This window comes from Podospora bellae-mahoneyi, chromosome 3 (genome assembly GCF_035222275.1).
Source record: "Podospora bellae-mahoneyi strain CBS 112042 chromosome 3, whole genome shotgun sequence".
Classification (NCBI taxonomy): Eukaryota; Fungi; Ascomycota; class Sordariomycetes; order Sordariales; family Podosporaceae; genus Podospora; species Podospora bellae-mahoneyi.
In genome coordinates this window covers 2641814-2666053 of record NC_085882.1, presented here as the reverse complement: position 1 = coordinate 2666053, position 24240 = coordinate 2641814, and the positions used below count along the sequence as shown (strand labels likewise).

Here is a 24240-nt window from a genome sequence, read left to right as displayed (position 1 = left end):
CGCCCCAGGAGAAACATCCGCTGAAAAGGAGACGCGTCTCACCGCGTTTCAATTTAGCGGTCGCGTTTCGCTGCTGTCGTGCCCAGCCTCAATTGGCCCGTGTCCCACTTACACTACACCACGCATCCAAGCACTGTCAGCTGTCACCGCCTGGCATTTCCATCCCCTTCTGTCGGGCTTGCACTGATCCACTGGTGACCACTGATTACACTATCATGAACTGAAGGCAGCAGAATATACATCTTCCGGGTGGCCAGGCAGCTGTATTTCCAGATCTATAAGTCAGGGGCTGTTTTTCTCTTCTTTTGTCTCCTTTTTCCCAGCTCAAAATCGATAACCCCGCAGTCAAGATGCAGTCCTCAGACCCAGGTCACTTTTTCGAGACAGAGTGAGTTATCCAAACTGACAGGGGCCCCTATACGTGAGTGTTTGGATCACGAGCTAACCTATACACCAACAAAGTGCAGAGCAGGCCACAAGGCAAAGAAGGGCGGCCAAGTCTGGCAACACATACGGCAACCCCATCGTCCTAAAGTCCAAGATCCTCGCAGCTGTGCTGGACCCCAGATCCCCGTCTTCTGCTGTCTTGGTTGCCGAGTCTGCAGGAGCTGTGAGGAGGGTGGACTTTGAGGTAAGTGATTGGATTCCTTAGCAACCCACAGCATGTGCTGATAGTGAACAGGATCCTGAAAGCACCAAAACAGTCTATCGCGGCCCAACAACACCAGTCAGCTGTGTCACCGTCGGAGGCCCAAACAACGGGACACTCTTTGCTGGTGCCTGGGACAAGTCAGTCTGGTCTTGGGACTTGGACACCAAGACACCAGGGAAAAAGTACATCGGCCACGCAGACTTTGTCAAAGCAGTCGTCTGCGCCAGGCTCCGAGGCAAAGACATCCTCATCAGCGGCGGCGCCGACAAGAAGATTATCGTCTGGGACATCACCTCCGGAGCCCGCCTCCACACCCTCAAAGACGATGTGATCAACATGCTCAGCATCCAAGACCTAGCCGTCGACCACGCAGCCTCAACCGAATCCGAAATCTCCCTCATCAGTGCGAGCAGTGACCCGCATATTCGACGGTGGAAGATTCGGGCCGACGGCTGGGAGCAGGTGGTCGAGGAGCTGCCCAATGCGCCCGGCACGGAAAGGCGGACAATTTTGGAGCACGAGACAACCGTCTACAAACTCGTACTCGACCACGACGGGGACGAGGTCGACTTGTGGACGTCGAGCGGAGACGGGACGGCCAAGTGCCTGTCGAGGATAAAGAATTTCAGCTGTGAGGACAGTTTTCAGCATGGGGATCATGTTCGCGCTGTGGCTGTCACGGACCAATGGGTGATCACGGCTGGGAGGGACGAGGACATCAAGTTCTGGGATCGAGCTTCGGGGAAGCTGTACTGCTCTCTGCTGGGGCACTATGATGAGGTTACTGAGCTGGTGCTCTTGAAGAATGCCAAGGGGTCGGCTGAGAGACTTTGCAGTGTTGGTATCGACGGCACTGTTCGGGTATGGCCCTTGGCAAAGGCAGGTCTGGACACTTTGGTTGAAGAACAGAAGAATCCTGTCGCGGAGGAAAAAAGGGAGGAAACTAAACCCGAGGGCCTGCTGAGTGCCGAAGAGGAAGCGGAGCTCGCTGCCCTGATGGAGGACGACGATGAAGAATAGAAAGTACCTCAGGCTTAGGCTCGGGCACGCCACCCTGGCTTGCAGTTCGTATCTTTTGCCCTCAGACACTGTGTTCCTGCGTATTGCTGCGGGTTGCTCTTCCAGACCTGCTTGTTTCAGTGTTCCCGTCGTTCTACACGTGGTTCCTGGGACGCCACCGGGTTTGATTGCGCGTGATTGCAAGGACTGAGCGTGAGCTGCATGTTTCCGCTCAGCTTGACGGGAGGCTGCGTAGAGGCGTGCTATTCGAGTCGGACGGAAGCGCCCTGTGAGGTTGGTCGGTGATAATGAAGTTTCAAGGCAACACCATAACAACTTGGGAATATCTCGGGGCTTGCCAGCTATATTTCCCCGGAAATGGCCGAAAGCCATGATTATTGACGCCACTTCAGGTGTATGAATGTATGTCTTGGAGCACTTGCATTCATCAGCAGGTTGTAGAGAATGGACATCGGCCGAGTCAAAGGAAGCTGGCTGGCTGAATGAGATGAAGTTGCATTAGACGTAGCCCCCGAGCCTTGCCGGCAGTTGGTACGGCGTAGAGAGACTAGAGCCATCAACAGCACCTCCGGAAAAAAGCAAGGATAACGGGGTGTCAGAAAAATAAATTGCCGTTTGTCACCACAAGAGTCATGTCTGGAGGAACATCTTGGGTACCGTGGGACGAGGACTGAGTGTTGTTGACAACCCAAATCTGTCGAACGATTGGCGAACCACTGGGAGGTCAAAGCTGGGAGGAGAAGGGGTTGGACAGCGGTACGTCACTATTTTTACACGGGATGGAGGGCCCATCCCCGGATCGGGGATTGCCTAGAAGCGCTATCTCACGGTGGGTCAGCCCTGCCTGACTGGACAAAATATTGGGCGGGGGAGAATGGCTGACGATCATGGCACCTTTGTCTACCCTGTACAAGGAACCAAGTAGGCCTCTCGGTCAATCAAGAGGTCTTCAAGTATCTTGAGGGGAGAGTGATGCCTGTATCTCACAGTGTGCCAACTGTTCTTGGAGTGTAGCTATGAGGTGTTATGTATCTGGCTTACTTTGCTGTGCCATTGTTTTGTGGAAGAATATCCGTCACACACACTATGGAACCCTCCGCTTTTTCAGTCAAATCCCTGCATGGAACTAGCCTTGTTTCCCCTCATGTCAGACACTTCATCAACATCGGTTCACACATCGGTTCACCCAAGACACCCACCCATTCTCGCAGCATGTGGTGATTGCTTGCATATTGTGTAAACTGAGCTGATCTTGCCCCCTTTTTCTTTCTGTCTGACCAAGCTACCTACATGCAGCAGCCTCCGCAGCAGCAAGTATGATGGTGGCGTGGCATTGTCTCTCATTCACAACGACATATTCCTCCTCTCACAAACGCTGTTCCTGGTGATAAAAGTTGAGAGTTGGTGTGCGCACACTAGACAGGTCTGTAAGAGGCGCTTACGGAGACCCGCTCCTCCCAACAAGGTTTGAATCCCTCACACAACATTGCTAAAGGTGTTTCGCAGTCATGTTGGCACCCGGCTGAAGGTCCGAAGGCCGGAAGAGACGTTGTTCTTCGTTTATGCTCCTCGGCATGAGGGCCGAGGAGGGAAAAAAAAAGAGTGGTACTTTGTCCGGACCACCGTATGTGGTGCAATGGAAGCGAAGCATCCAAGAGGGAGAGAAGGCCAGAAAGAAAAAAAAAATACCTCAGTAGTTATGGAGAACAGAGAGATATGTCTGTCAGATTTGACTGATACCCAAAATTAATCCTTCCCAGCTTCCATTGGTGTTGGTTTGTTGTTAACATCCTGCTATTATGGATATTAGCTTCACCGAACCCGGTCTATGACTGGTTGGACTGATGGGTAAATACTCAAGTTTATTTGTTCCCTTCCTCTGTTATTTTTTTCAAGCTGTTTCCATCCCACACCACTTGGGAGCAAGCCCCTCCTCCTGATGCTTCTATTTTGGCCGCCGTTTGCAAGGCGCAACCAAGTGGCACTGGTGCTTCCTGGCTGGCAAACCCCCAGAAATTCTAGAAAAAAATAATAAGCCTCCGTTTCAATTCACTAGGAAGCTGGGGAAAAACCAGGACTAGGACGCTACGGTTAACCGGTGGTGTTACCCACACGAGTGAGTGAGCGATTCTGGATACCCGCATCCACTTCATCCAGAGTCTGGCCCGCCCTTGTCTTCTGTCTGTCTGCTCTGCGACTTGGCCCATTTACGACCCAATTCTTTTTTTTTCTATCTTGAGCAAGCCACCCCCTCCTGTTCTCGTCCTCCTTTACTTTTTACATCGCTTTATTTCCTCAGGTGCATTTGCAATGCCCGAGCCTGGTCTCTCTTGATTTTCTTCTTCACAAGCCACCGGCTGTCTAAGCGACATCATTGTTGGTTGTTGGGCACACAGCAGGTATAAACCAACCCTTACGACTTACGAGCATTTCTTTTCGCTTTCTCTTTCTTCTCTGATTGCCAGGCCAACGACGAGAGAACATACCTGGTACTTCCTTGGAGACGGGCCGAGCATGCTTTATGGCCGGGTCGTTGCTGCCATCACCCTTCAGACGACAAGATCCCACGGCGAATAATTCAGAGAAAATATTCTCGACGACGACAACAAAATGGCAGAATCGACAGGCTCGCCAGAGCTAAACGGCTGTCTGGTGGCATTGGAAGGTCCAGCAAGGCTGGTAGCAACCCAGCTGCGCCTTCTGCCCACCTCACCTCGCATCCTCATCCTTCCCGCCCTCCAACACTACCTTGGCAACATCAACAAAGACGACTACCCTGACGCCACCCAGCTCATCCACAGGGTCCATGTCGCCGCCCAAAAACGACATGCCGAAGCCCAAGAGTTCCTGCAGCAATCCACACCCGAGGAAGGGCGCCTCGTGTTCACACACGGGGGCACAGTCGGAGCCCACGCGCTATGTCTCTCGGCGATCAGCAAGCAACAAACCAGCGGCAACGTCGAGGAGGCAGATCTGGTGTTTTGCCAACTGGCTAGCAAAGGTGCTGCTCACCTTGCTAGGGAAGCCTCACGCCGTTGCGCCAAGAACCACGGTCCTTCGGTAGCGGCCTTGGAGAAAGCCAAGGTTGTTGCTGCTAGCCCGAGATCTGCTGGTCTAGTGCCGCGACCGTTGCGTCTCAGGAATGCCATGCCATCGTTGCCAAAGGAGACTGTGCTTGTCCAGCAGAAAGAACGCCACAGCCCGTTTGAGGACCCTGTGATCAGGGCGATGAGGGCGGCGGATTTGCTGGATAGGGAAACGGCTTTTTTGCAGCCGGCGGGTGGTATCAATGAGGTTGATATGACGGTCAGGATTGTGGAGATCAGGAAGAGGAAGGTTGTGAGGAGGAGCATGAGCTTGTCGGTGGTGGACTCTGTCGCGGGAAGTGTAGTGCTGGGGGGATCTAAGGGGTCGTCGTCGTCAGCGGCTTCGAGTGACGGGCGCGATAACAAGAACGGGCTTATTACATCGCCTTGCTCATCTTCTTGCGGAAAGACATTGCCATCAAGCACCCGACGAACGCCTCTGAGGATTGAGATTCCGTCGCCTCTTATTAGGTGGACTGGAATCAGGGAGGAGCCGCCGCCCCCCCTTGCTGAGGGGGACCAATCCGACCCGTCGTTTTCTTCTCGAGGGTGTCGTGTTGAAAATGAGAGGCCACGGTCGGCTGATGACAAGCTGACGTTTGAAAATAACTTGACGAGCCTTGGGAGGCATTTGGGGGTGGACCGCGATGATGACAACATGGGAGGTTACCACCGCTTGGGCGTGTTTGAGCAGTGGGGCCGAGGTCACAACGCCAATCTCACCACCGAGCCACCACCGTCCGATCACGAGAGCACCGCCGCCGCCGCGACCGAGACCGACAAAACATTTGAACCGGTGCTGCCGCTGAGGGAGGATTTGGTAATCCATCTTTCTACACCCCAATCGGACGAATCGCTGGATTTCGTATTTCAGGGCTTTCAGAGAGGCGATTATACGGATAGGATGCCGGTTCGGACCACCGCCGCCCTTGACTCGGGGGTTTTGGAGAAGGGGTATGATAATACGAGGAGGATTCTGGAGAGTTTGAGCCCGGGGGCTTTTGCGGAGGCGGCGGGTGATGGGAGGAAGCAGAGTTGGGCTAATGGTGGGTTGGTTCACGGGTTGCCGACGCCGGGGCATTCGCCGACACCTTCGGAGGCGAGGCCGGTGAGTGCGGTTGAGGGCGGTCAGCGGTTTTGGAGTTTGCCGGTTGGGGAGGAGACGTCAGTTGTGACGCAGAATTCGCTGAGGTCGATTCTTACTTCACAGTGCGCGCAGACGCGGACGGGGCGGCGGCGGCCGAGGTCGTCGGGGGATGGGTCGGTGACGGATAGCATTTGGGACGAGCTTTCTGTGGTGAGCCGGTATGTGAGGAAGGGCAAGGTTGACATGATGTTGGGAGTTGGTGGCGAGGTTGGGGTGAGCAAGGCTCGACTTGATGAGGTGGTTCAACTACTTGAGAAGCTCGGTTGCAAAGATGGTGTTTCTAGGACTGGGCGCGTGAGCCTGAGGTACGGCTCCCCCAACTTCTAACCCGTCATCTATCAGTTGCTAACCCTACACAGAGACCTCATCGGCGCCGCAATGCAAGCCTACACCGCCCAACCACTCTCCAAGCAAACCCAAGCAAACCCCTTTTCAGACCGAGCAGTCCTCGCGGCCTTGATAATCCCCTACATCGAACGCTACCTCTGCTCCCGCCCTCAAGTCCGGTTCCTCCTCATCGAATACCCCTCCGAACACCTCGAAACCATCCTCGCAGTCCAAAAACTCATGGGGAACGAAATCATGAGAATAGCCGGCGTCATCAACGGGGACGCCTCGGCGCTCAACCGACCCTTCTCCCCACCACCCAGCATTGAAGTCTACAAATCCTCCACTGCGCCCATGTCACAAGAGGACTTTGGGAGCATACTCGAAGCACTGCTCGGCTCCCCGTCATTCACCCAGGCGGATTACATCCTCCCTTCTGTAGCCAGCGAGGCGGACACGGCCACGTTTCTTGCGTCGGTGCAGAAGCAGCTGGTGTCGGTGTCGGATTTTTACACGCCACCCAAAACGCCGATCAGCGAGGTTGCGAGACCGAGGGAAGGGACGGGGACAAGGAAGCAGGTTTATCCGGCGTTGATCATCAAGGCGGCAAGGACGCAGACGACGGAGGAGTATCAGCAGCAGGGGGAAAAGGTGAGGCATCATTCTATTGCCAGCTCGGGGTTGGACACGCCGCCTGCGTCGCCGGCGGAATCGTTTTGCCCTAGTGGGTTGCGGCCGCCAGTTTTTAGGGATTCGGCGGCGCTGTCGCGGGGGGCGATGTCGCCGAGGGATATGACGCCCGGGTCGGGAATTGTGACTCCCACGCCGAGGAACATGACGCCGATCTCGAGAAATGTGACGCCTGTGACGATACAGAGCCCGCATCCGTTGACGGCGCAGAAGCAGATGGAGCGGGGTGGTGGGTGGGGGAGGCCGAGGGGGCAGGCGGTTCATCTTGGGGGGCAGGGCTCAACAGGTAGGCCGTATGGGTTTTCTACGGGGACGGCGTCTTCCCAGGGTTTGAGCCATAATGGTGGGAATAACAACCGGTTGAGACAGGTGGCTACGCTGAGTCACCTGCCGGTTACGTCGTCGTATGATGAGGAGGATTACGGGGAGTTGGATGAGGAGGAGAGGAGGTTGATGCCTATGTATGGGAGGCGGAGGGGGAGTGGTGGTGGGGGGGATGGGAAGAAGGCGCTGAAGTGGTTGGGGTTGGCTTAATTTTTTATTTTATTTTTTGTTTCTGGGTAAGGGTAGGAAGGGGGGAATGCATAGCGACTGGGTTTCTTTTGTGTTTTTTTTTTCGGGCGTTATTTGGTTAAAGGTCATCGGATGGGTAGATGGTCGTTGGGCTTGGGAAGGGAAAGGGGTGATACCACGAGCTTTTTTCTTTTTGACTTTTTAGATTGGGAGGTGTGAGGGTTCCGACAGGACTGGATTGGACACATCACAGAGGAGGTGATGAGATGCGAGTTGGACAGCTGGATCTGGGTGGCCTGTAGAGGGTACTACTGTATTGCATACTACTAATAGAGAAGGAGAAGGTGGTGAAGGGTAACTTTCATCCAAAATTACAATGGTTGTTTTGTCCCTTGTTTTTCATGTTCAACATGGGTTTTTCTGTTTCATAGGGTTAAACCTAGACATATCTGCCACTGATGAACCTGTTGAGCTTTGAGACGCCAGATATCAAGAAAATATATATTTAGAACATCGTGGGGATTCCCTGGTGTTATCTGTGCATTACCCCGTCAATATCGCAAAGTTTTATTTCCTTTTTTTTTCGTCCTAATTAACGCTGCGGAGACGATATGTATATATATCCTCGCAAGGCAGATTTGTGTGAGATTTCAGTTAATGCGAACTGAATGTTTTACCAAATCTCGGGTCATCCGGGGGTGGAATTCGCTCTCGCTTCTTTTTCCTACATGACGTGAATGGAGTCATGTTGAATGAGGTAACGTTAGACTAGTTTCGCATTATGGTAGTTTGCAGCTGTCAAAACTGTTTGCTTTGCTGTTCTGTTGGCGGACGACGTCTGCAACAGAAGCCGGTTGGAACATTCTGATTCGAGGTAAGGAAGAAAAGATCGGACGATGCAGCTCCGCCTGTGAGGGTGATCTGCACCGGGAGAAGCGTTGGAACGGTTGGCGATCCTGTGGAAGGACAGAAGAACTGGAAACGAGCAGCCCCCAACCAAAAGAGGAAAGGGCTGAAACGATGAAACGAAACGTTCGGAAGGGTGGTGTGTGACTTCGGCGGTACCGTGGCCTATGAAGTGGTGAGGGGGATGGCGGAGGTATCGCCAAGGTAGCGCTTATCCCTAGCTGCGTTTTTTGGGTGGATGCTTGTTCTTGAAGACATGGACAGATGTGAAGACGAGGGAGGGTACGGAGTATATACGATTTGATAAGGAGGAGAATGAATAGATTGTGCAATAGGTTCTTTGTTGTTAGTTGCCTGTAGTGTTGGATATTCAACAGTGTGGTACGTACGGATGACGGATGACTGAGCCAAGAAGGAATTGGAACAGCTGTCACGTCGAGGTATGGGAACCGTGTTTTAATGGCGTGGGTGTCGATTAAACGCGAGAAATGCCATTTATTAGACAATTACCACAAGATGACCAAGGTGGTGTGGAGGTTGAAGTTCTGAAGCTGTGGTCAGCTCGTGAGCAGTGCCCCGTTGGTTAATGTCAAGGAGATCGCTTGTTGAGAGGGGCCCGGCAATCTGCTCGCGCCCCCCATGCCCCTCCACAGCTGGCAACCTAGGCCCCCGTTTTTAGCGGAAACCTCGATTGGAAATAAGGGGCTCCGTCCGGGCAGGCGCAAACGAAGCGCTTCATTCCAAAAAAAACCACCTGAACACTTTTCCTGAACTTACTCCAGCAGAGAGAGAGGGAGAGAGAATCCATACAGTTTTTTTCTTTTTGCCTTTTTTGCTCTCCTGTTACGACGACGTCTTTTTCTCTTTTTGACGAAGGACACCTCAACCAACGGTTTTCCCTCTTGACACGAGACACTGCAACAACGATTACCCAAATCATCCACCCCGGCGCTCGCCATCTAGAAAGTCGATTCCATACGGATATCCACCCCCTTTTTTTGTTCATGGCCACAAAGCTGCGCGCTTGAGCAAACTACGACAGCATCATTCCGACCTCGTTTCGCCGCCGATTATAGAACGTGATACGACAACGCCGGTGAAGGGTGACAGAACAAGGAGAGGGTTGCGCCGGCGGTAAAGGTCACCATGTCGACCGCCATCGAGGAGATGATCAAGTCTCCTGTCGTGGAGGAGAGGGAGGAGCTGCAACAAACGCCGCTTTCTCCCGTAGCGGACCAAGAAACGGTCCAAACCCCAAAAGCACCACCACAGCAGGAGCAGAGGCCGCCATCAAGGGACTCAGACAAGGACACGGTACGTCGACTTTTTCGCCTGCTGACGGGAGCTGGCTGGTCTTGCATGGACCACCCCAAATCTACTCCTGCCATCTCCCGATGACACCGTCACACAACCTCAATGTCGTACTAATCATTTTTTTTTTTTTTGCAACGAGCAGGACACCTTTGAAGATGCCGTCGAGTCGGGCGAGACAGGTTCGGTCCGGTCGTTGACCAAGCGACAACCGTCCGTGGTCACGCCCCTCGCCGTGGAGGAAACCGAGTCCGACTACGAGGAACCTCAGTCCCCAGTTGCTCCCGCTCGGCAATCTGTGCTCACTGTCGATGGGCCCGCCGATGTGGTCGAAAAGCCGGAATCCCCGTCGACGAGCGACCACAGAATATCGCGCCGTTTCTCCCGTGTCTCTGAAGCTTCTGCCGGCTCACTCGACAACGTGAACCTAGACGACGATTCAACTCCAACGGCCGCCACCCAACTAGCCAAAATTGCCGCTTCCGTCTCCGCTGCTGCAGCACCAGCGGTAGCTCAGGAGGTTCCCGTCCCGACCAGCCCCGAACCTGCCATCGCAGAGAAGCCCGCCCCTGTCCCTGAAAAGGCTCATACTGCCAAAACTATGTCTTTTAGCAGCATCAGCATGCCCTGGGATACTCGGTCAAAGAGCCCCCCCGCTGCGCCGCCCTCGCCAAATCCTCCTTCGACTGCTGCTCCCGCGCCGGCTGGTCGGAAGTTCAACAGCCCCTTTTCATGGCTTTCGAGAAGCTCGACCAAGGTTGAGACACCTGTGCCACCAGCACCTTCCCCGAGGAGGAATACGGCTAGCTCGGTCGCCACCATGACGAGCAATCCGGAGATGATGCTGAGCAAGCTGGACGAGGATGACGAGACTAGGGCGATCGGTTCGAGGAACAGCTTGAAGGATCGGTTCAAGGCGCTGCGGATGAGGGAAGAGGCTGGGATTCCTGGTATGAATGGGGACGAGGAGAAGCAAGGTGATGAGGACGGCGATGCTGATACTATTTCGATCCCGAAACCACCGCCCTCGCCGCTGCCGCAAAGCCCGAACCGGAATCTGGCTCCGGGCACTGTCTCGGGTGTCAATGCCGGGCCTTCTGCCATGGCCGACACGCCGGTTGATTGGGATCTTTGGCAGGCCGTTGTCTACGAGGGTCCTGCAGCGGTGGCCCGGACGAGTGCCGAGGAGCTGAATAAGGCGATTGCTACCGGCATCCCGAGCGCCATCCGCGGTGTTATTTGGCAGGTGTTGGCTCAGAGCAAGAACGAAGAGCTCGAGATAGTATATCGGGAACTTGTTGCTAGGGGCACTGACAAGGAGATTAATGGCACCGCCAACGGGAGCACCAAGGACTCGGCCTCGTCTGCCTCGTCGGTCAACTCCGAGGCTGGCTCTACCGGTGGTTCTTCGCCAACCGATAAGGAGACTGACTCTATCAAATCCGCCGCCGCTGCTGCCGAGCGCAGGAAGAAGGATAAGGAAGATCTTGCTCAGCTTCAGAAGTTGGAAAAGGTCATCAGGAGGGATCTGGGTGCTCGAACAAGCTACTCCAAGTACGCTGCCGCCCAAGGGCTCCAGGAAGGCCTGTTTGGCGTGTGCAAGGCGTATGCACTGTTTGACGAGCAGGTGGGGTACGCGCAGGGCATGAACTTTTTGATCATGCCGCTGCTCTTCAACATGGCCGAGGAGGAGGCCTTTTGCCTGTTGGTCAGGCTGATGAATCACTACCAGCTGCGGGATCTGTTTGTGGCGGACATGCCGGGGCTGCACCTGAGGCTGTTCCAGTTTGAGAGGCTGCTGGAGGATCTGGAGCCGGCGCTGTACTGCCACTTGCGGAGGAGGGGGATCACCCCGCACTTATATGCCACGCAGTGGTTCTTGACGCTGTTTGCGTACCGCTTCCCGCTGCAGCTGGTGTTGAGGATTTATGACTTGATCCTCTCGGAGGGGCTTAGCGCGATCTTGAGGTTTGGCATTGTGCTCATGCAAAAGAACGCGGCGGCGCTGCTGGGGATCACGGACATGAGCGCCCTGACGACGTTTTTGAAGGACAGGCTGTTTGATTTTTATATTGATGCCACCCCGTCGACGAATTCGATTTTGGAGAATGGGTTCTTTGGAAGCAGCAGCAGCAGTCTGGACAAGGAGGTTTACCGGGCGGATCAGCTGGTCAGGGATGCATGCGAGGTGAAGATTACGCCCGAAGTGCTGCAGGCTTACAAGGTGGAGTGGGAGGAGAAGACGAGGGCGGAGAAGGAGAGGGAGCAGGAGCTGGAGGGGTTGAGGTCGGCGAATGCGAGTTATGCGAGCAGGGTGAGGCGGTTGGAGGAGAGGATCGAGGCTCATGATCGGGAGCAGGCGGAGCTGGCGACGGATTTGGTCAAGACCAAGGTGGAGAATGAGGAGTTGAAGGATGAGAATGAGAGCTTGAGGGGGCAGGTGAAGGAGTTGAGGATTGTGATTGAGAAGCAGCCCGAGGAGCTGGAGCAGGCGTGGGAGTTGGAACGGGGGGATTTGATGAAGAGGAATGAGAAGGTGCACGAGGAGAATGAGAGGTTGGAGAAGGAGTTGAAGGACTTGGAGGAGGAGCTGGTGGCTACCAAGGTGCAGTATGCTGAGGTGTGTTGTTGCCTTTTACTATCCACTATCGACGACTGATGATGCTAACGTCTTTGTGACTAGGTCAATTCTCAACATGAGACACTCAAGCAAAAGTGGAAGGAGTTGAAGAAGCAGTTTGATAATTAAGCATGGCATTTGGCTTCGAGGAGGGGGGGGAGGATATATGTATTAAGGGTGTAACTCAAAATCACGTTCACATTGTGTAAAGGGATTAAGGAAAGGGGGGCATATTCGAGGGGGTTAGGGGGTCTGGTTATTAAAGAACTAAATAACATAGCAAAGGCGGGTTATTATGCATAGTAGTTGTCAAGTGGGTGGATGGAGTTTTTTTCTTTTATCATCCAACGGCTTGCAGCAGAGCAGCATAGAACTGATGGCTGCGGCCTGAATGGGACAATATCAGCAATTGTAGCTTGGTTAATCTGGTGCTTTTGCAGCGGTCAAGTATGAACTACAACAACTGGTCAAGCTCCGTTCTCGAGGCAGCTTGGTACAACAGCACATTAGACATCGAGTAATAGCTCAGTCCTCCTCCTCATCCCCCTCCACAGCAGCCCCATCTCCATCACCACCCCCCTCTGTCGTAGATGCCTTTCTCTTCTTTCTCTCATTCTTCTTTTTCCTCTTCCTTTTCTTCTCTCCGTCCTCCCCGTCCACCTTTTCTTTTCCATTAATCGTCGGTGGTGTTACCTCCTCCTCTTTTTCGTCGTTCCCAAGCACATCCTCCGTCTGAACATCTCCTTCTACACCCTCCTCCTTCCCCTCCACAGCCGCAGTTGAAATACCTTTTTCTTCACCGGTACTGACAGGCTTAGGCTCCTCAACCCTGACCTTCTTCTTCCTCCTCCCTGCCGGTTCCGGCTCCGCTACCCTCCACCTCTTTGTCTTACGTCCCAGCCCCCCCCTCCCGACCTCATCCTCGGATTCGCTTTCTTCCTTCTTGCGCTTTGCTTCCTCTTTTTGTCGCAAGGCGTTTTTCCCCAGGAGTTTTTTCTTGAGGTCGTCGGTTGCGAGCTGTTGGGCTGTGGGGAGGGGTTTGGATGAGGAGAATCCGATGCCTTGATTTGGTGGGGGGATGTAAGATAGGTCCGAGTCGGTGTTGCTTTGGGGAGGGGGTTGGTGGCGGGAGGTGGAGGAGAGTGAGGACTTGGTTGTGGGAGCTTTTCGGTGGTGGGAGATGGAGGAGAGGATGGAGGAGTGAGACTGTGAGATGGAGAGGGAGAGGGTGTTGAGGAGGGAGGTGTATTTGTCTTTGGGGAGTTTTGGGTCTTGAGGGGGGGGTTCTGGTTGGGACATGGTGATGAGTTTTGGGGGTGTTTGGCGGGGGTGGGGGAGAGAAGAAGTGGTGAATGTGGGTTTGTTGATGAGGTTGGTGACAGTGAGGTTGGTGATGGTGAGATGGTGGGTGTGAGATGATGGATGTGAATATGCGATTGACGAAAGCTCATCAAGGTGTTCAAGGTGAGCTGTTATCGGAAATTATTTTTGGCTTATCGCTGGGGAGGGTTTGATTGGTGGTGAGGTGGAAGGTGGGATTAAGGCGGGCTGCGGTAGGTGCATAGCCTTGCGAGGAATGCAATGGTTGGAGCTATGGATATGCAGGTATTGAATTTATAAATGGTTTTCTCAAGGATACATTCTCAGTGGGAATAGACTGTTCTTTTCCAGGTATGTTGAGAAGCCTATTTCACATCACTGCTGACCATGTGAATAGAGCACATCAAAACTAAAATTGGAGACTCATGATGACTTGCGGCTAAAGCCTCATCCTGCCTTCAATGACATCTGTTTTCACCCGGCTCTCATGTGACGTGAAAACCGAAATGGTTTGACAAGGGAAACTAGTATGATCCTTGGTGGCAGATCATGGGAATGAAACCGGGATTCTCAAATGCCATGATTCAGTACCGGCGTCCATCGCTCTCCACGGGGAAAGTGACAGGTGTGGGGAGCTTCCATCTGGTCCGGGGACCGTTCTTCAAGTTCAGGGCGCTGATGTCATTGGTTATGGTTCATCTCATAGCTTTCTGGTATAGGAAGGTATCGTCTGTATACCGCACCGCGATGCTCGCGAGTGGTTTGGGATATCAACTGCAGGCAAATCAATGCCTTACGAGATAGCATACCTATTTATATATCGAAGCGGCGGAAGTCGACTCCCGCCTCGCGTCTCCGTACGCCGAAAATCTAGATCGGGCACGGGCCGGCCACAGCGGGTCTGGCAGGTGTCGGCTCAACCTCTCGGCAGCTCAGGCGGCGGTCAGCAGCCAGCCATTGGTTCGGTTATTCCCGGACCTATCGCAGCCAGGTGCAGCTCCCAGCAACCTGTTCTTGGCTGCCCAGCCCGCCGTCTGTTGGTTGGCTCTGCCCCCCTTGGAGCGTCATTTCGAAAAGTGAATACAGGGTCCCCAAATTGACCAACGTCGACTTTTATCATCGACATAAACCCATCATAACGCTTCGCTGCCTTTCCTACCGAAGCACATCTCCCCTCCTCCTCCTCCTCCTCCTCCACACACCCACAACCACACATCATGTTCAGACTCGGTCGCAACCGCGCATTGGCCTCGGCCTTTGCTGCCCCCAAGGTATGTCGTTGCGCCAAATAGATCCAGCAGCGCAAACGGTGAAGACGGTGAACCTGAAACTAATCTGTCTCTGCCCGCTTCTTCACAGACTTCCCCCGCCCCCAGACTTCCCAGCTTCGCTCAACAACAAAGGAGAGCGCTCAGCATCCACGAATACATCTCGGCCGACCTCCTCAAACAGGTGAGACATAGCAAAGAGTGGACCCCTCGAATTGGTCCCTCATCGCAGGAGAGAAGAATCATTCCGCTGATCTCAGTCGAATAGTATGGCATCGATGTCCCCAAGGGCGCCGTCGCCAAGTCTGCCGCCGAGGCTGAGGCTGTCGCGAAGTCGATCGGCAGCGACGACATGGTCATCAAGGCCCAGGTCCTCGCCGGTGGTCGTGGCAAGGGTACCTTTGATAACGGCCTGAAGGGCGGTGTTCGTGTCATCTACTCCCCCACCGAGGCCAAGATGTTCGCCGAGCAGATGATCGGTCACAAGCTCATCACCAAGCAGACCGGTGCTCAGGGCCGTCTCTGCAACTCCGTCTACATCTGCGAGCGCAAGTTCGCCCGCCGCGAGTTCTACCTCGCCGTCCTCATGGATCGTGGCTCCCAGGGCCCCGTCATCGTCTCCTCGTCGCAGGGCGGCATGGACATTGAGGGTGTCGCCAAGGAGAACCCCGATGCTATCAACACCACCTACATCGACATCAACGTCGGTGTGACGGACGAGATGGCCCGCGACATCGCCGTCAAGCTCGGCTTCAGCGAGCAGTGCGTTGATGATGCCGTCAAGACCATCCAGAACCTCTACAAGATCTTCCTCGAGAAGGACGCCACCCAGATCGAGATCAACCCCCTCTCCGAGACCTCGGACCACAAGGTCATGTGCATGGACGCCAAGTTCAACTTTGACGACAACGCCGAGTTCCGCCAGAAGGAGGCCTTCGAGTGGCGCGACACCACCCAGGAGGACGCCGATGAGGTGCGCGCCGCCGAGTCTGGCCTCAACTTCATCAAGCTCGACGGTGACATCGGCTGCCTTGTCAACGGCGCCGGCCTTGCCATGGCCACCATGGATATCATCAAGCTCAATGGAGGCCAGCCCGCCAACTTCCTCGACGTCGGTGGTGGTGCTACCCCCGCCGCCATTAAGGAGGCTTTCGAGCTCATCACCAGCGACCCCAAGGTCACTGCCATTTTCGTCAACATCTTTGGCGGTATCGTCCGCTGCGATGCCATTGCTCATGGTTTGATCAACACTGTCAAGTCGCTCGACCTCAAGATCCCCATCATTGCCCGTCTGCAGGGTACCAACATGGAGGAGGCCCACCGTCTGATCAACGACTCGGGCATGAAGATTTTCTCTATCGATGACTTGCAGAACGCTGCCGAGAAGGCGGTGCAGCTCAGCAAGGTTGTCAAGATGGGTATGTTTCTTTTGCTCTTTGAATTTGCCAAAACATCAGCTGACATGTTGGTTTTACAGCTCGTGACATCGATGTCGGCGTTGAGTTCACTCTTGGTATCTAAAGTATGTATATATCTTAAACACTAGGCGGTTCCTAGCTCGGTTCCTAAAGGGTTGATTCAAATAGACTGGATGGGAATGGAAAGGGGGGTCGACGGTTGGTTTTGAAAGGGGACCAGGCCACACTTGTATTTTGTTGTTCGTCTTTTTTTGCAAAGTATGTGTTAACCACACCATTTTGTGTTCAGAGCGTTCTCTTTTCTTTTTTCTTTTTTTTTTTTTTGAGGGAGTGGGAGAAGAAGTGGTAATTTGCATGACCTGCTTTTGCACATTGGGTTGGGGAGGGGCAAAGGGGGGTTTGGTGTGGGAGGGAATGGCATAGAGTTACCTACAAATGGTATTTTTCGTTGTCGTTCATTTTTGGCTGTGTACATTTGCTGTTGAGAGATGCCTGTGTGACTGGGGTGGGAATGATTGGATGTAAGGCACGCCATGTCTTTGGAGGGGGGGCATAGCTGATGTTATATGATCGACAGATAACGACCAACAGACATGCCACATTTTCCCATCTGACACTGGGGGGGGGGGAATCTTTTTTGCCATCCCAATTTGAGAGAATTCGGTCTAGATCTTTCTGCTGATTTTAGATACTACCAACGAGATATGGATATTAACTGCGGCCGAGGCGCTTCACAGGACGCGGGGACGTGGGATGCCAATGGGTCGAGAGTGCTCTAGAATCCGGGGTAAATTGGTAAAAGGACTCTCCTCACTTGAGGAAAGACGGGGTGGTTTTGTCCGTCTCGTTGGGATGAGGGGGCTGGTGGTTTAGGTGAAAATGCGGGGAAAATAAAAACTTGGGGTAACTTTCTTGTTCAAGGTAGGATGGTGAGATTTCTTGGGTTTGGGGGCATTTTGTCAGGCCATTCACCGCTGGACCGGTCGGGCGGAATGGTGAGTTCCAAGCTTTTGAGGGGGAGGGGAGGGGTGAGGGGGGGGGGATTTTTGGTGTTGTAAATTCACGCAAGAGGTTGAAGGGGGGGTTGATGTTCACGATGGCGGAGATGGTGAATTTGATGGTGTTGTAGATAGAAATGATGATATCGATAAGATAACTAGGACTTATGTAACAAATCTTACTGTGGATTTGATACCAGTCTCGATATATAACAAGACTTGTCATTGGGTACTGATGAGCGACCGATAGGTAACTGCTGTGGCTAGATGTAGATGGGGTGGGTGGTGGGTGTTAGTCGAATGACTTTGCCTTTCTTGGCGAAAAGTCCAAAGATGCGGGCGACACTCGGGATGTCGCCAAATGGAGGAGGGTTGGTTAGAAGTTGGGTTGGGCGGGATTTGATTTGGGGTGTGCTGCATGTGCTTGGACACACACACACACACACGCTCACACACGCACGGCTGGACCTGCATGGGATGAATTCTGTCCTCTTATATATCTTCCCCTCATATCCCTCCCTTCTTTTTCGGAGTTCGGTTTCTCTTTTCTATTCAACATTCGGGAAAAAGTGGCAAAAGGCTTCATCACTTACACGGACTTGTTATCCACCTTGAGATCCAGTGTGCCAAGAGGAAGACAGGGACTGGTGTTAGTCACGGATGCACCTACAACCCTGGAGGTGTTAGTCACTGTGCCACGGTTAACCCTTGGCCTGAGCCCAGGACTCATCTTTTCCCACTCCTCACGCAAGGAAGATACAAGGAACACCAACTCGAAAATGAGCTGCCCCTGCTCCCGCTGCTTCAACGGCCTAGGCCACCACTACTCCCCACCACAAACCCAGCCCCAACAACAACAACCAAGATCACCCTACGGCAGCACCAGCAGCTCCCTCCTCAACAAGCTCAAGAGGAAGACGAGCATCTCCAGCATAGCCTCGAGCACACCACTCCTCAGCAGCTCATCCCGGAAGTGAGAGCAGCCATGGTCAACAATTGACAGAATGAGACCACAGGCATGCACCGGGTAATGAAATGGAAAGCGACCGGTCACCACTTCACACTGGTTTCCGTCGGATTCACACAAAAAAACAACACCGCTCGTAAATTATACCACACCACAAACACCACACTTATATCAAGCGAAAGGAGCCCAAAGAACCAACAACACAAAAAAGTAAACAACAACCACCAAACACGACATCCGCACCTTGTTAGGGTTGCGGGCGAAGACGCAGAAGAAGGCGACTATCAAGGTACGACACGATCTGCCAGGCGGAGCATGAGAGAGAGAGAGGGAGAGAGAGAGAGAAAGGGGCAGACAGGAAGTGATACCCAAAAAGCAGGAGCGAGGTGTTTTCTTTTGCTTACTTTTCTGGAATTCCATGAAGCATTTTGAGTATAGTTTGGAACTGGTTTATGAAGATATGATTTTGGACGCATTGTCGCTGGAGGAATTGCGAATGTTTATCAAGAAGGAGTTCTTCCATTTTTAAGGAGTTTATATAGCAGCGTTTCTTTAGGGTTCAGTTGGTATCCAAGAAGTCTTTAAACTGTGTTTGTAAATGCAGTATCGAGTGTTTCGTTCCAGTGAGCATTTGGTTAGAAGCCTAAAACCGGTGACAATTATTTTTCTTATGTACCAATTTCTTCATCGTCTTTACTGTTCTTCAGTCTTCTCAAAGCTCGTCATCGGTTGAAAGAGCACGACACGAGTATTGCATCTCAATAAGCCGCAGGAGCAAAACAATACCTGCGGTCACATTCACACACACACACAAATCACATGGATAAGCCAGAGTTCCGTATTACTTAAGACAAAACCTAGCCATGTAATGAACCCTTGTTATGCCCAAACTCAAATCAACAAAACACAGACACAGACAGGACCTGACGCACATAAAAAGAGCTGTAGTAGGTAGTAGCAATGGCAGAAACAAGACATCAAAGGAAATTAAAAGAAAAAAAGCCCCAACCGCAAACCTCCCTATTCAGTACTGTTCCTGTTTGGGTCCACCCACCCCTTTCCCGTTCTGCTGTGCGCCTTCTGGGCCGTGCCAAAGAGTTATTAACCCCCCTTGTGGTATGTCCTTTGCCATTTTCATGCTGGCGTTCTCCTCTGCGGCTGTCTAGGAGTCATATCTGAAGTCCAGCCAAAAAGAGCCGCGTAGCTTAGCATGGCGAATTCCAAACCACTTCCTAAGAAGCGTAACTTGCCCAACCAACAACAGCCCGGCGTAGATTCCACACGGAGTAGGTAGACAGAGAGACAGACAGACAGACAGACAGACAAACAGACAGACTGACAGAAAACCTTCCCTCGCCCACGGCTCCCGCAGATCTAACCATATCCGGCCCATCCGATGCAAGAAAACCGTCCCAACGCCCCAGAAACAACAACGGCGCACAACGCTAAGGAGACAAAATTATCGTTTAGCAGCAGCCACCGGACTGGTTGTTGGAGACACCCTGTCCAGGCGACACGTTGACGTTCGCCTTGGTGTTGTTGGTGGCAATGCTGCTGCCCATGCGCTCCTTGATCTGGCGAGCCATGGTCAAGAAAGCCTGCTCGACGTTGCTGGCGTTCTTTGCTGATGTCTCGAGGAATGGGATGCCCAAGCTGTCGGCAAATTCCTACAAAACGCCACGGGTCAGCACGATGCACACCTTGTTGCTGCGGGGGCCAACAAGGTCCCGAGGCATGTGATCCCGACAGTTGCGGGGAAATGTGAGCCTTACCTTTGCGACTTGGTAATCAACCACCTTCTTATCCGCCATATCGCTCTTGTTGCCAACCAGGAGCTTGTTAACGCCCTCGGTGGCGTACCTGTCGATTTCTTGGAGCCATTGCTTCACGTTGTTGAAGCTGTCCATATCGGTAACATCGTAGACGACGCAGATGCCATGCGCGCCACGGTAGTATGAGGATGTGATTGTGCGGAAGCGTTCTTGGCCGGCAGTATCCCACTGTAGCTTTCGAGTTAGCCGGTGCTGCTGTTGCCCATCTTTCTCTTTCGGGCGGAGGGGGGGGGGCCATACAATCTGGAGCTTCACGGTCTTCCCGTCGAGTTCGATCGTCCGGATTTTCTGCATACGGGTTAGCCGCTGCTGGTGGGTTTCGGTTGTTTTTGGGAGCGCATACGAAGTCAACGCCGATCGTGGAGATGTAGGACTCGGTATAGGTGTCGTCGGCGAACCGCAAGAGCAAGCAAGACTTTCCGACACCGGAATCTCCGATGAGGAGGAGCTTGAAGAGATAGTCGTATCTGGTGTGACGTTAGAAGGGGCTGTACGCAAGGGACTGGCCGTAGAACTGCAGGGGCGTGGCCAGTAAGACAGTCGTGGGAGAGACACTCTGACAGAGGCGGTGGTTAGCAGACAAACAAAGCGACAAGAGGGCGGCAGACGGCAGGGGTCGGTGGCTTGGGCTCAACTCACTACTCGGGATTCATGGTCGGCAGAGGTGATAGCGATGGGTGGATATCAGGATGAGGAGTCGGCTCGACAGTGGTGGTGGTAATGGTGATGATGGAGGGGCTCGGGGTACGGTTCGCGCCGACAGCAGTTGAGAGAAGGTTGATGATGTGTAGAAGGCAGCAGGTCGGTCGGCGTCTCTTGGAAAGGCTGCGTCAGGGCGTCAGAACAACTGGGGGTGGACCCAACTTGATTGGACCGCTGGAGACAAAACGCAGGGGCCTACTAGGGGGCGGCTCACGTGATGCTTATCGGCTGGGCGGTGTACTCGACACCACTGTATCATGCGTACCTATCAACTGTTGATCGCGAGCAAAGACGGCGGAATGAGCAAGGCGATGAGCAAAACGAGGAGGTGTTGGTGGAACGAACATAAACTGGGGGCTTGTATCTTTTCAAATAAATATTTCCTGGAAGAGAGGTACAGTTTTGTGCCACCGTCAAGTGGGCTGTCTTTTTGGGCTGTCTCTAATTAACTCTTAGACAGCGGGATCTTCCCAGATGGTTGCCGCCTGACTGATCTCGTCATCAGCTGCCAGAACCCAAAATATTCCGCCCGGTCAGGAGTTGCTCTTTTTTCTATGGTTTCCAGCGCATCTTTACCGAGCTTGCTGTCGACTGACTTTCCACATGGCCAGCGGGACGAGATGCTGGCTTCTTGGGGCGTGCCGTTGTATGTCTCGGATGGCACCATCAGTGCGTTTGAGCCACATCACAAAGCACACAAGCCATTCTGTTCTGCCTCTGCATAGATGTGATACAGAGGCCAAAGAGCGTCCTGTGAGGCTTCCATGATTCCAATTTATCTCTTAAGGTCTACAAAAAGATTATCTCTCAGACATGACATGTTGCATCTCTCACTTATCGTCTTATCCGAGAGCCCCGCTCCGAGCACAGCGCCAGGACCACATGGTAATGGAGTGTAGCGCCGACAACCGTTCATCGCCAGCGCCGCAAAAGAAATTCGGACACTGACATCATTCCGACAAGCACCGACAAGCACCACCATCCCGGCACAATCCGTCTTCTATACTTTACGCCGCCAGCAGCACTCACCGATCGAGGACTATAATATCACTCTGCCATATCCAACCGTCAATGTCTACACCATCAAGAGCTCGAGCTCTGCGATCAACATGCGCATCAACACCATGGACAGCTCCCGCAGCTCCCACAACCGGTAGACAGCTCCAGCAACCCTCAACCTCACCACCACAACCACAACCACAACCACCATCCCAACTACCACACCAATCTCGCCCCCTTTCAACAACAGTACCGGCCCAACCCGCAGTAAACTTCCACTCCCACCCCCCGCTATCCTTCCCCTCCTCCGCAGACCCGGACCAAAAACCCCCAGACAAAGACCGCAAAGTCAAGCTCGGCAAAAGTGAGCCACTTCTCCCTTCCTCTCCCCCTTTTGTTCCCCCAGTTCATACTAACATTGTCCCCTCCTAGCCCTAAGAACCCTCCAATCCCACCTCCCCACCATCCTCCTCTCCCCCCTCCCCCAAGAAATCCTCTCCCCCTCCATAACCCTGCACCTCTTCCCCTCCACCCACCCCCACCTCCCCGCCGTCTCAGGCCGAATCTCCTACATCGCCGCCCTCTTGTCGTCACCAATAGCATGGAACCGCCTCCCCCTCGTCGGCAACGTCCGCTTGGAAATCCTTTCGGAACGAATGATCAAAGACCCTCACTACTCCTCCCCCGCGTTCCGACAGACAAGACCAAAGGATGCTTTTGGGGAGCAGCTGATTGTTAGGTGGAGGACCACGGGGGGGAAGCAAAAGTTGGGAAAGGCAAAGGGGGAGAAGAATGGGTGGTTGCCTTGGGAGAAAGATGACGGAGGGAAGCAAGGGGGGGTAGACACGGAATATAAAGCCCCGGTGGGGACGGCGCAGGGGGTGGGTAGTGGCAAAGAGTTTACCGGGTTGTTTATTTTTGATTTTGACACGGAGGGGAGGATAATCAGTCATACTATCGAGCATGTTGAGCAGGGGGGGCAGTGGGAGAGGGGGGTGGGGGCTAAGGTGGTGGGGTTGACGGATTGGTTGTTGGGGGGGTTTAGAGGGGGGGACGGGGGGGCGCCTTGTCCTGCTTTTGCGGGGAATAGGGGGGGTTGTTTTGAGGGGAGTGGGAAGGGGAGGTGATACTGGGGAAGCAAGTGTGCGATTATGAGTTTCATGTCTATGCTTGTGAATGAATGGGCGGGGTGTATTTATGGGTTATTGTACATCAGGTGTAACAAGAGGGGGGTAGATGCTGGCAAGCGGTTATGTGAGCATTGGGAAAGGGGCTGGTGGGAGTTGGAGGCAGATGTAAAATATGATACCACTCTCCTCTGTGTATTTTACGAGATCAAAGTCAAAGTTGCAAACATAAGGCAAAAACACAATGCATTCAACTGTCAAAGCCAAAATGCGATTACAAAACAAGGATATGTTGGACATCCTCTCTTTCACTCATCCAAAGAAAAACAAAAGAAACAACAAGCCGTGTTGAAACCAGCCTGTCCCCCTGTCCCTCATTTTCTTCCCATCCCCCCAACCTAAGCCCTCGTATCACCCCCCATCTCCCCGCTCAGCTCCCGTGACGTCGTTCCCCTGGCCCTCAACCCCTCAGCCTCAATCTCGATCCCGTTTCCGTTGGCATAACCCCCGTTCAAAACCTTCTTCACCCCATTGATTTTCTTTTCCTCCCCCTTGCCGGCAGCACCACCCTTAGCAGCCAAGTACCCGTCCAAAGCCCGCTCGGCAGCCCTGACAACCTCCCTCAGCGCCTTTGCGGTCTCATCATCTTGTCCCCCCTTTGTCCCGTTCATCCCCAGCAGCTCCCTAATATGCGCGTTGAGAAACATACCCTCCAGCTGCTCAGGCTTCATATCCCTCGCGCCGCTGATCCGTCCTTTACAGCTGCTGCTTCCACAGAAGCAGTCGAACGGCTGGGCCATGGCGTATTCAGTCGAGGGGTAGAAGAAGGTGAGTTCCTCCCCGACTTTGAGCCCTTTTGGTCCGGCCATGACGACGAGGTTGGTGGTGTCGAAGATGAGGGAGGGGTCGCACGAGTGGTTGATGTAGAGGAGGTCAGAGTTGAGGTTGAGGTGGGAGTTGATCCCGCACTGGACTGTAGCATAGGTTGGGGAGGGGGCGGGTGTGCAGGGGGGGAAGTCTAGCTTGGCGAAGAGGCCGAAGGGGGGGAGGGTGATGAGGGAGAGGGACTTGGTTGTGAAGGAGGTGTCGTCGGTGGCGTAGATGACTTGTTGGATGGTGGGGTGGGAGGGTTGGGGCCAGTGGGGGGTCACGTGGGACATTTTGGCTGTGGTGAGGGCGGGAAGGTTGGTGATGGGTGGTGGTGTGGTGTTGATGCTCCAACAGATGGATGTCTTGGGTAAACAAAAAGTTCAAGAAACTATCTTGAAAAACAAAGAGAGGAAAAGAGAAAAGAAAACGCAACAGCAAACCGAGATAGTACTCTCCCCTTTTTAGTA

General features: G+C 53.4%; 9 protein-coding genes across 9 annotated transcripts; 5 read left to right on the top strand and 4 right to left on the bottom strand.

Moving 5' to 3' along the window:
- The first annotated feature begins 180 nt into the window (after positions 1-180).
- On the top strand, positions 181-1938 carry QC761_307730 (uncharacterized protein). Its single transcript, XM_062877918.1, has 3 exons — positions 181-388; positions 463-631; positions 683-1938. The coding sequence occupies exons 1-3, from the start codon at positions 351-353 to the stop codon at positions 1670-1672; spliced, it is 1197 nt and encodes a 398-aa protein (XP_062733738.1). The 5' UTR covers positions 181-350; the 3' UTR covers positions 1673-1938.
- Positions 1939-2832: 894 nt separating this feature from the next.
- QC761_307720 (uncharacterized protein) lies at positions 2833-7947 on the top strand. Its single transcript, XM_062877917.1, has 2 exons — positions 2833-6210; positions 6265-7947. Exons 1-2 carry the CDS (start codon positions 4283-4285, stop codon positions 7454-7456), a joined length of 3120 nt encoding a protein of 1039 aa, XP_062733737.1. The 5' UTR covers positions 2833-4282; the 3' UTR covers positions 7457-7947.
- A 939-nt stretch (positions 7948-8886) lies between these two features.
- On the top strand, positions 8887-12741 carry QC761_307710 (uncharacterized protein). Its single transcript, XM_062877916.1, has 3 exons — positions 8887-9655; positions 9795-12272; positions 12336-12741. Exons 1-3 carry the CDS (start codon positions 9488-9490, stop codon positions 12399-12401), a joined length of 2712 nt encoding a protein of 903 aa, XP_062733736.1. The 5' UTR covers positions 8887-9487; the 3' UTR covers positions 12402-12741.
- Positions 12742-12797: 56 nt separating this feature from the next.
- QC761_0056040 (uncharacterized protein) lies at positions 12798-13571 on the bottom strand (the record flags this gene model as incomplete). The annotated part of the gene is made up of 1 exon (XM_062872524.1): positions 12798-13571. The coding sequence occupies one exon, from the start codon at positions 13569-13571 to the stop codon at positions 12798-12800; it is 774 nt and encodes a 257-aa protein (XP_062733735.1).
- Positions 13572-14615: 1044 nt separating this feature from the next.
- On the top strand, positions 14616-17263 carry LSC2 (succinate--CoA ligase beta chain). Its single transcript, XM_062877915.1, is given in 6 exon segments — positions 14616-14863; positions 14952-15044; positions 15129-16278; positions 16338-16578; positions 16591-16799; positions 16856-17263. 4 exon segments carry the CDS (start codon positions 14810-14812, stop codon positions 16379-16381), a joined length of 1341 nt encoding a protein of 446 aa, XP_062733734.1. The 5' UTR covers positions 14616-14809; the 3' UTR covers positions 16382-16578; positions 16591-16799; positions 16856-17263.
- A 2004-nt stretch (positions 17264-19267) lies between these two features.
- On the bottom strand, positions 19268-19625 carry QC761_0056020 (uncharacterized protein; the record flags this gene model as incomplete). Its single annotated transcript, XM_062872523.1, has 2 exons — positions 19268-19405; positions 19584-19625. 2 exons carry the CDS (start codon positions 19623-19625, stop codon positions 19268-19270), a joined length of 180 nt encoding a protein of 59 aa, XP_062733733.1.
- An 84-nt stretch (positions 19626-19709) lies between these two features.
- On the bottom strand, positions 19710-21168 carry ypt1 (ras GTPase; the record flags this gene model as incomplete). The annotated part of the gene is made up of 7 exons (XM_062877914.1): positions 21123-21168; positions 20992-21049; positions 20718-20900; positions 20419-20542; positions 20316-20363; positions 20016-20243; positions 19710-19910 (listed from the first exon to the last, which is right to left on the bottom strand). Exons 3-7 carry the CDS (start codon positions 20726-20728, stop codon positions 19710-19712), a joined length of 612 nt encoding a protein of 203 aa, XP_062733732.1. The 5' UTR covers positions 20729-20900; positions 20992-21049; positions 21123-21168.
- A 680-nt stretch (positions 21169-21848) lies between these two features.
- QC761_307685 (uncharacterized protein) lies at positions 21849-22903 on the top strand (the record flags this gene model as incomplete). Its single annotated transcript, XM_062877913.1, has 2 exons — positions 21849-22140; positions 22209-22903. 2 exons carry the CDS (start codon positions 21849-21851, stop codon positions 22901-22903), a joined length of 987 nt encoding a protein of 328 aa, XP_062733731.1.
- Positions 22904-23301: 398 nt separating this feature from the next.
- On the bottom strand, positions 23302-24063 carry QC761_307680 (uncharacterized protein; the record flags this gene model as incomplete). The annotated part of the gene is made up of 1 exon (XM_062877912.1): positions 23302-24063. The coding sequence occupies one exon, from the start codon at positions 24061-24063 to the stop codon at positions 23302-23304; it is 762 nt and encodes a 253-aa protein (XP_062733730.1).
- Positions 24064-24240: the final 177 nt, after the last annotated feature.

What these genes read in the sequence shown, in the direction of transcription:
- QC761_307710 (XM_062877916.1), top strand. Translation starts at nt 9,488, where the DNA reads ATGTCGACCGCCATCGAGGAGATGATCAAGTCTCCTGTCGTGGAGGAG. An exon ending in GGGACTCAGACAAGGACACG is followed by an intron (nt 9,656 to 9,794) that starts GTACGTCGACTT and finishes TTTTGCAACGAG; the next exon opens with CAGGACACCTTTGAAGATGC. An exon ending in CCAAGGTGCAGTATGCTGAG is followed by an intron (nt 12,273 to 12,335) that starts GTGTGTTGTTGC and finishes CTTTGTGACTAG; the next exon opens with GTCAATTCTCAACATGAGAC.
- QC761_307720 (XM_062877917.1), top strand. Translation starts at nt 4,283, where the DNA reads ATGGCAGAATCGACAGGCTCGCCAGAGCTAAACGGCTGTCTGGTGGCA. An exon ending in ACTGGGCGCGTGAGCCTGAG is followed by an intron (nt 6,211 to 6,264) that starts GTACGGCTCCCC and finishes AACCCTACACAG; the next exon opens with AGACCTCATCGGCGCCGCAA.
- QC761_307730 (XM_062877918.1), top strand. Translation starts at nt 351, where the DNA reads ATGCAGTCCTCAGACCCAGGTCACTTTTTCGAGACAGA. An exon ending in GGTCACTTTTTCGAGACAGA is followed by an intron (nt 389 to 462) that starts GTGAGTTATCCA and finishes ACACCAACAAAG; the next exon opens with TGCAGAGCAGGCCACAAGGC. An exon ending in TGAGGAGGGTGGACTTTGAG is followed by an intron (nt 632 to 682) that starts GTAAGTGATTGG and finishes GATAGTGAACAG; the next exon opens with GATCCTGAAAGCACCAAAAC.
- LSC2 (XM_062877915.1), top strand. Translation starts at nt 14,810, where the DNA reads ATGTTCAGACTCGGTCGCAACCGCGCATTGGCCTCGGCCTTTGCTGCC. An exon ending in CGGCCTTTGCTGCCCCCAAG is followed by an intron (nt 14,864 to 14,951) that starts GTATGTCGTTGC and finishes GCTTCTTCACAG; the next exon opens with ACTTCCCCCGCCCCCAGACT. An exon ending in CGGCCGACCTCCTCAAACAG is followed by an intron (nt 15,045 to 15,128) that starts GTGAGACATAGC and finishes TCAGTCGAATAG; the next exon opens with TATGGCATCGATGTCCCCAA.